At 37.3% G+C, this 8,816-nt stretch overlaps 1 protein-coding gene across 3 annotated transcripts; it reads left to right on the top strand.

The window, feature by feature from the left end:
- Positions 1 to 5,255: 5,255 nt before the first annotated feature.
- On the top strand, positions 5,256 to 8,120 carry LOC104787422 (AP-3 complex subunit mu). Of its 3 annotated transcripts, none has more exons than XM_010513000.2 (8): positions 5,256 to 5,426; positions 5,515 to 5,614; positions 5,815 to 5,925; positions 6,005 to 6,094; positions 6,657 to 6,904; positions 7,001 to 7,210; positions 7,294 to 7,501; positions 7,589 to 8,120. In XM_010513000.2, the coding sequence occupies exons 1-8, from the start codon at positions 5,392 to 5,394 to the stop codon at positions 7,832 to 7,834; spliced, it is 1,248 nt and encodes a 415-aa protein (XP_010511302.1). In that variant the 5' UTR covers positions 5,256 to 5,391; the 3' UTR covers positions 7,835 to 8,120. The 3 variants fall into 3 exon arrangements, with proteins under 3 accessions (XP_010511302.1, XP_087306843.1, XP_087306842.1); XM_087450717.1 differs by having other exon boundaries at positions 5,286 to 5,426; positions 7,001 to 7,195; positions 7,433 to 7,501; XM_087450716.1 differs by having other exon boundaries at positions 5,300 to 5,426; positions 6,016 to 6,094.
- The last annotated feature ends 696 nt before the right edge of the window (positions 8,121 to 8,816 follow it).

Below are 8,816 nucleotides of genomic sequence, written 5' to 3' on the forward strand. Positions count from 1 at the left end.
TATTTGGTCACAAATGTTGTAGTAGTCTCGATCTTTACATGAATTCCAACCTTTTTCTACTACTTTATCAAAGTCTTTAATGTTGGTGAGTCGTTTATCAAATCGAAAAGGTTTATGTACCCCAACGTTTGTAGGATTTAGATTGGTAAACAGAGGTTTATGATCTGATCCATTAAACTCCAAAAACTCTGTTTCAGCAGTAGGAAAAGTTGCAGCCATTTGAGAGTTTACCATTACTCTATCAAGACAACATTTTATTGTTTGGTTTCTTCTCTCCCCTACCCATGAAAACCTGTCTCCTCTTGATTTCAGGTCTGATAGATCACAAGTTGCTAACATCGTTCTGAAATTGCGAAACGTCCATTCCTCCCTTTGTGGTCCACCAATTTTCTCATTATTGTTTAGGATTTCATTAAAGTCTCCAGCCAAAATCCAAGAACCATACCTAGATTCACTGATACCTTGTAATAGATCCCAAAGTATATGTCTTTGACTCGGTATAGGGTGGCCATACACTCCCGAAAAATAAAAACTATTATTATTATGTTCTATGTGTACATCAATAATCCTATCATCTTGATAAATAGATGATAAGGAGACATCGTTTGCCCACATTAGTGCTAAACCTCCACTCCTACCACGAGGGGGTTGTGTTATTACATTAGAAAATCCTAAAACAGAAGCAAGGTTATGTACTACATCACACTTATTTAGAGTTTCACACAAAAACAATAACTTAGGTTTTAAAATACGACATAAATACTTTAAGCGGGATTGAGTAGATGGTGAGCAAACACCCTGACAGTTCCAGGAGACGACTCTCATGGGGGGAACAATGAGGGTACCGGGCCCCCCGCGCCTCCGTCCATAGCAGCACTACTGCAGGAACCTGCAGATTCCACTCGAGTCTTCTTGATGATCAGATTAACAGCTCTCTGATCTTCTTTGGCCTCTTGACATTGGTAGTACTGTTCCATGTCATCTCGAGATCGTTTCTTGGTGTATCCCTGTGGTGGGAATGATAGGGTTTCCACCTCTTTACCCTTCGCATACTTTGTGAAGATGTAACGGAGCCTCTCTGCAGTCAGTTCCGTATCCTCAAACAGACTTGGAGAGGAATCATCATCGGACTCCGAGATGATGAATTCTCGGTTTGCCTTTGAAGGGCCCACACCCGGTATCTCAGCGTCTGGTGCAATTGTTTGAAGCGTGTTAGTGTCCGAGTCTGGTTCATCTTGATTCTGGTAACCACGAGCATCACCGTGATCATAATCATCCGGATCATATCCATCATTTCCATCATTGTCATCATCATTCGCATCATTGTCAAAACACAGGGGACATTCCTTGCTATCGTGAGTGAGAGCACCACACTTTGAGCAGAAGTTACGTAATCTCTCATACTTAAACTTCAGGATGGTATTATCAACGGTTCCACCAAATTGAAAGTTTCGTTGAAACCTTAAGGGTGTTTCAACATTCCAATTCACACAGATTCTCACAAACTCAACTAGGTTAGCATTTTCATCAAAATCCACGCTAGCAACATGACCTAGTTGATTCCCTATGTAATTCACCATGGCGGTGTTAAGAAATTGGATAGGAATTCCCCGTACCTGGATCCAGAATGGAATCACTTTTGTCTCCTCTTCAGTGATGTTTGGATACCAACGATGAACTGTAAGCATCCAATCGTTGAAAGCCCATGGACCACGACGAAGGACCAGATTCAGCGCTTCCTCTGTTTTGAAGACAAACAGAGCCTTACCCTCACCCAAAATCCGACCACGGCAATCATTGGCGAAACCCCATATCTTAGGCATTTGACCCACAATCGCCCGTAAGTTTTGTTTTCTCGGATTCACAGCACGTACAATAATCGAGAAGCGATTCTCATTGATTGCTCTTCCACATAACTCCGACGGCAGAACAATCGGAGCATCATTGATCCCCAGATCCAGGTTTTGTAGAGACTTTCGAACATTATCACTCATCTTTTTAGAATTGAGTAATGATTGACTGCAGTAAACACCGATTATGATCGAAGAGAAGACTCCGCTTTTATATAGGGACCACGGCGGTTTTCTCTGACAGTTATCCCTCATGAAAATCGGGGGAACATAACTGCTAACAGTTATCTGTCGCAGACAACAACCGTTAAGATCCAAACCGAAAACAGTCTGATCTGTCGGAAAAACACTCTCACATAGGGAAATCGAAATCGCAAGGCGGTGGCGGTTGAGAAATCGCGAATCACCTTCGCGATCACCTAGAGAGAGAAAAGACATCCTTTCTTTTTTTTTAATAATTTATTTTTTGTTATGATGTGTTTTATGTAGGCTTTAGCTGAATAGGTAATGTAAAAACTAATTGGAAAGTTAAGCTGTGAATTTATGAGTGGGCCGACCTTTGCGTTCTATAAAGAGGACAAACTCATAAGAATTGGATAATGTTAGTTTTATGGAGTAGGGTCGCTTCAATTCCGCTTTCGACTAGTCCTTTTGTACTAAGAATATTCTATCGGAATCTAAACAGAAAAGTACAGACGAATTCTAATTCTTCAAGAAACTCCAAACAGGTAATGCTTTTTTCTTTTATTTCGTAATCCAGAATTCTAAATCTATGTATATCTATGCTTTTTTCATATCACTGATAACACGTAAATTTATTAGGGTATACGATGTTAGTTTCATACAAAAAATTCTTATAAGAATTACCGAAAGAACCACTTGTTCTTCCTCTCCTGTGGCTGTGGTCGGTAATATTTACCATGAAGAATCTCAAAGTGTACAAAACACATTAATACTATTTGTATCGGACACGTTAATAACACGAGTTCCCAAATGAGAACTCTTTAGACTTTCAACTTATAACTTTGATTCCAATTTGTGACGGAGACTAAATCCAAAAAGTCATTTCAGTATAGTTAGTTTTCTTATCCTTTGTATACATTTAAATTAAATTACAATTCATTAACTCTAGACCTTCTTTTTTCCCCTCTAAAAGAATTTTATTAATACGAATCAGAATATATAGGATTATTAATAAAATTACAGAAATCATCAAATGGTTAGTATAACGAAAAAATGATAAAGTAGATTACGCGCCATCTTCTTAATCAAATACATGTTTTGGTTATTTCTGTCAATATGATGCCATTTTCTTGCTTACGAGTCATCTTCTGATGATGAAATATTTGTAATGCATTCAAAAATGATAGACAGCGAGTTATCTGTTGCATCACAAAACTTTCAAATCTATAGTAACTCTCATCAACAAAGAGAGTTATTGATTTTGGTTGTATTTAAAACTCATTTTTGTTGATATCTCTAGATGTTTTAAAATGACGAAAAGAAAACAAAGGAAAGCTTCCGCAGGACAATTCCGGTAAGAGCTCTATCGGCGGCGTGGCTATGCGGTTAGAAGAAGGTAGTTCTCGGCAAGGTATGGAAAGATACGGCGGTTAGATCTGAACGGCTGGAGACGCAGGAGGTTTTGTCACGGCCGGTGGTTTGACGGGGGAGGTCTACCGCCGGAAAGGCAAGGCTAAGCCACCGTCGATGGCTGTTTAGATCTACTCCCTACTGCTCTATCTCTATCAGACTGAACTATGGCTTCCGGATTACTAGATCGGTTTCTTCTTCCTTCTCTTCACAACTCTACGGTGGCGAGATGGTGATGGTCCTGTGTCACCTTCTCCGTTTGACTCCCGTTTTCCCGGCTCGCCGGTGGTCTTGAGCCGACGAGTATCCGCAACTTCGTGGGAAGCGACTGCAATAGGGTTCTCCATTGCAGATTAGGGTTTCTGGCTTATATCGGTTAGCTACCTGTTAGTTTGGTATACCCGAGTCAATTTTGGTCTTTGTTATCTGGTTTGGTTTGATGTAATTGGACTGGGCCCTAAGGGGATAATTGTATGGGCCTATTCCGGAAATAGCCCATTGGGCATATCCTTTATCTTATAAAGCACAAATCATTTCAATAATCAAACTTTGCCACATAGATTTCTATTTCATAATTTAAATAATTAAAACAAAATATGAGAACGTGGCGCAACTTCCAGCCAAAAAAAACAATTTTCTGAAAAAAACATTTTCTATTTTGCCGTAACAAAAAGAAAATACAATTTTAGTTTTCAAAATAATTAAAATAAATAATTTTATGCTATTAATCCCCTAAAATTATTCTAATACACCTCTAAGATTTTAATGAAAAAGTCTTAATATCACTCTCAATTTAACAAATCATGATTTTTAATTAATAATCATACGTCCAAATTAATTGATTATTAATTAATTATTTCTCCAAACTAATTGATTTTAATTTTAAAAGTCTTAAAATTACTAATGAAAAAGTCTTAAAATTACTAAATAAATATTTCTTTAAACTAATTGATTATTAGAAACACATTATTCGCCATAAACCCACGATCTCTTTCTCAGTTTAAAAAATTTTATACATTAAATAACATAACAGTTTTCTTTTAACAATAACTTTTTAAACAAGAACATTGCACGGTTTCCATCACATTATCTATTTCTCAAATCAGAATGATGTTATATAGAAATCAACGCTGCAAAGCAAATCCCCTCCAAAAGTAAACCTCCACACCTCAATAAGGTAAATGGTTAGATCATCATCGCAAATATATTTACTTCAATCTCTCTTTATGAGTTCATGTTAGAAGCACTGATTGACAAAAATTACATATGGAACCATGGATTGGACATCGTCAATGACTAGATCAGACGTATACATTTCGAAGGCAAATAATGAGCATCTTCGACCCCCGACAGATACAAAATGGATGGTCAATGTAGAGGTAAAACAACAACAACAATTTATATTCACGTAGCAAACTTTCTTAAAAACTCTTTTGTTAAGTCGACGTGAAATAAGATGCATCATCACTTACCAAAGATTTTTTCTTTTTGCGATAGATTGCTTTCTCAAATTTGTGATGATGAATGACTTTAGATCAGTATATAGTATTTACTATAACAATTGCAATTGCAACTATATACACAGTATATATATATATATAGGTATTTTATAAAACATACATTAATAATATTTTAATCATATTAGAAGGATAAAAATTCCCGTACTAAAATACTAGTATGTTTATAAATTGGAAGCCTTTTAACAAAAAAAATAAAAACAAAGGAAAAAAAGTTCTTGTAGTTCAACAGTGAAATCAAAAGCGAACAAAAATTACGGACTTTGTAAGCCCAATATGAGCCCATTAGCCTACTATTTCAATCGTACTAAAAAGTCTCTGACTCGGCCAGAGTATTCTAGCTGGAAGCTAAATCTCAAACATGAACAAATAAAAAACCAAAATCTCAAACACAAAGGCAATCACAGATTCACGACGCATCGTGAGCAGAGATGCTTCAATGTATATATCTCCTCTCCGATTCTGGGTAAGTGAATCTTCAACCCTTAAATCTCACAGATTCAGATCGAATTTGATTTAATCAGTCTGAAATTTTGGACTTTGTGTGTTCACAGAGAGGTAATGCTAGAGAAGCAGCTTACGGGTCATCGCGTTGATCGATCCATATGTGCTTGGTTCTGGGATCAATCTTTATCCCAAGGCGATTCCTTTAAGGTATTTTTATACTAAAGTTCCTTTTTTTTTTTAGTTCATTGGTTCTTGAATTTGTCTGATTTGTCAAGTTTCAATCTTTTATCATTACATTTTGCAAATTCGAATCCAAAGTTGGAGACTTTAACTCATGGGTCATCTTTAACTCTTGATTGTACTGTCTTAGTGTGTGTCTTATGCATTTTTGTTTTGTTTTTGGATAGTCACTTCCAGTGATTGCTTCACCAACACATTACCTATTTCAAATCGTTCGCGACGGTATCACGTTCTTAGCTTGTAGTCAAGTCGAAATGCCACCGTTGATGGCAATCGAGGTGAATCTTTTGCTTCTCCTTTTGTAGATTTCAATGTTTTGCGTAAATGGTGAAGTTTTTGTAACTTTGTGAAGTTTAGTTTCTTTGCAGAGTTGCTGATGTTCTGTCTGATTACCTTGGTGGGGTAAATGAAGATCTCATTAAGGATAATTTCATCATTGTCTATGAGGTATCTTTGTTTATCAGTATGCAATTTATGAGTGGCTATTATAGTTTCTGCACGTTCGTTAGTCTAGCTCATATGTGCTTATTTGTTTCTTTGGTGGGATGTGGCTCATTTGTTACTTCGATTTACCATTTGTGCAAAGTTTATGACACCAAAAGAAAGACATTTTGGGATACGGTTACATCGTTTCCTCGTGTGTGTAATCAACTCGTAGTTGTGGATTCTTTCTATATGATCTGGAGATTGGAGAATATATGTTAATCGTTACATTTTTTTAGCTTGTATTGTTCTTGTTTTTCTATGTCAATATCATAGTATCCGCATCTTTCTCCAGCTTCTCTGTTTTTGATTTTGTATATAGTAGACAGTTTTAACATTTTCCACGTTTTGAGTGATTGAAACAAAGAGGTTTACTGTGTTGAATTGTTCTTGTTTTCCTGTGAACTTGTTTCGTTGGTTTGCTTTAACTGTTAGATTAATAGCTTCTTTGTGTCTGCCAAAGTTTATTTTTGCTATGGCCTGATTGCCTTAAACTGAAAAGGTTACTCATATCTGTGACTTGTAGCTTTTGGATGAGATGATCGATAATGGTTTCCCTCTCACAACAGAACCAAGCATCTTGAGGGAAATGATAGCTCCACCGAATCTAGTGAGCAAAATGTTGAGTGTTGTAACGGGAAATGCTTCCAATGTTAGTGACACACTCCCGAGTGGGGCTGGCTCTTGTGTTCCATGGCGACCGACAGATCCAAAGTACTCTAGCAACGAAGTTTATGTTGACCTCGTTGAAGAAATGGATGCAATTGTAAACAGGTTTGTGCTTTAAAGAAGATTCACAAAAAAAAAACATCATTTAACGTATACGGACTCATCTCACTCGAAACATATATACTTTTGAAAAACATTCAGGGATGGAGAGTTAGTAAAATGCGAGATTTATGGCGAAGTCCAAATGAATTCTCAGCTTACTGGTTTTCCAGATTTGACATTGTCGTTTGCAAATCCATCAATCCTCGAAGACATGAGGTTTCACCCGTGTGTACGCTTCAGACCGTGGGAATCTCATCAAGTTCTCTCCTTTGTTCCTCCAGATGGAGAGTTCAAGCTCATGAGTTACAGGTTTGTGTGCTTTTCTTTCACAGCCAAACACTATCTTGAATATTTATTCTTACAGTCTAAGCATCTCTAATGCGCAATTTTAGGGTGAGGAAGCTGAAGAACACACCTATGTATGTAAAACCTCAAATAACATCAGATTCGGGTACATGTCGGATTAGCGTGCTCGTGGGAATCAGAAGCGACCCAGGAAAGGCGATTGAGTCGATAACCTTGAGTTTCCAGCTTCCTCATTCTGTTTCATCTGCAGATCTCTCATCAAATCATGGAACTGTAACCATCCTCTCTAACAAGGTAACAAATGTGTCTGGCTTTTGCTTTTGAGTTCAGCCTCCAGATTTAGAAAGTTTTCCCGTTTTGAGTAGGGACTATGTTTTGCAGACATGTACATGGACGATCGGGCGAATCCCAAAGGACAAGACTCCGTGTTTGTCCGGAACACTAGCGCTGGAAACGGGGTTAGAACGACTTCATGTGTTTCCGACATTCAAACTCGGGTTTAAGATAATGGGTATTGCTCTGTCTGGCCTAAGAATTGAGAAACTTGATCTTCAAACTGTACCTCCTCGTCTGTACAAAGGGTTTCGTGCTCAGACACGCGCTGGTGAATTCGATGTCAGATTGTAGCTTTACTGGTACTACGGTCATGCTTGTTCAAAAGTCTTGACTTTGGGCTCCTGTGAATTGTTGTTTGTGCCAAATTGTTTCGCCTTCGATTTAAAAAGAAAAAAATGGATTGCATCCAACTATTTTTGTGATCGGAGTTGCGATATTTTATGGGTATCGTTAACTTGGAGGTCTATATTATTACGTAGTGTACAAGAAGACAACGATGATGTTCTTCTTCGTTCTCTTATACTCTATGTTACTTGTATTGAATTATCGAAGAAATAGAGTACTAGAGCTTGATTTATTTCTTGTTTAACAAGCTAAACCAATTATATGTGATTAGCTCTTCTATGAACTAATAAAAAGAATTATTAAGAACTAGTATTAGACCCGTACCTTGTACGGGAAAAACCTTAGACATAAGATGATAGATTCTGGATAGATCTAACTCAATTTGCTGAATAATACTTCTGTAATCAATTAGAACTCAAAGAGATGGTCGGATTTTCCATCTCCAAGGAAAACCGCTTTGATCTCCTATGAGAAAAATTCCCAACTCCCCTTTTGGAGCTTCAACTCTTACATAAAGTTCTTGTTTCGATAATTCAAAAGTAGGAGAAGTTTTTTTTACTAATGAATCGATATTCAAAATCATTCCATTCTGGATTCCTTTTTCTATCAAAGCCCCTGCTTTCTAAATTTTCATAGGGACCCCCTGGAAGTCCTTCCAGAGCCTGTTGAATAATTTTTATGGATTCTGTCATTTCGCTAAGTCGTACTAAATAACGAGCTAATGAATCTCCTTGTTTTTGCCACTGAATTTCCCATTCAAATTCATCGTAAGACTCATAACGATCAACTTTACGAAGATCCCATGGTATTCCGGATGCGCGTAGCATTGGTCCGGATAAACCCCAATTTATTGCTTCTTCCCCACCAACAATCCCAACTCCTTCAAACCGTTCTAAAAAAATAGGATTTCGTGTAATGAGTTTTTGAT

Source organism: Camelina sativa, chromosome 5 (assembly GCF_030686135.1).
Source record: "Camelina sativa cultivar CO46 ecotype springtype chromosome 5, ASM3068613v1".
Classification (NCBI taxonomy): Eukaryota; Viridiplantae; Streptophyta; class Magnoliopsida; order Brassicales; family Brassicaceae; genus Camelina; species Camelina sativa.

What these genes read in the sequence shown, in the direction of transcription:
- LOC104787422 (XM_010513000.2), top strand. Translation starts at nt 5,392, where the DNA reads ATGCTTCAATGTATATATCTCCTCTCCGATTCTGG. An exon ending in TATCTCCTCTCCGATTCTGG is followed by an intron (nt 5,427 to 5,514) that starts GTAAGTGAATCT and finishes GTGTGTTCACAG; the next exon opens with AGAGGTAATGCTAGAGAAGC. An exon ending in TAACCATCCTCTCTAACAAG is followed by an intron (nt 7,502 to 7,588) that starts GTAACAAATGTG and finishes TATGTTTTGCAG; the next exon opens with ACATGTACATGGACGATCGG.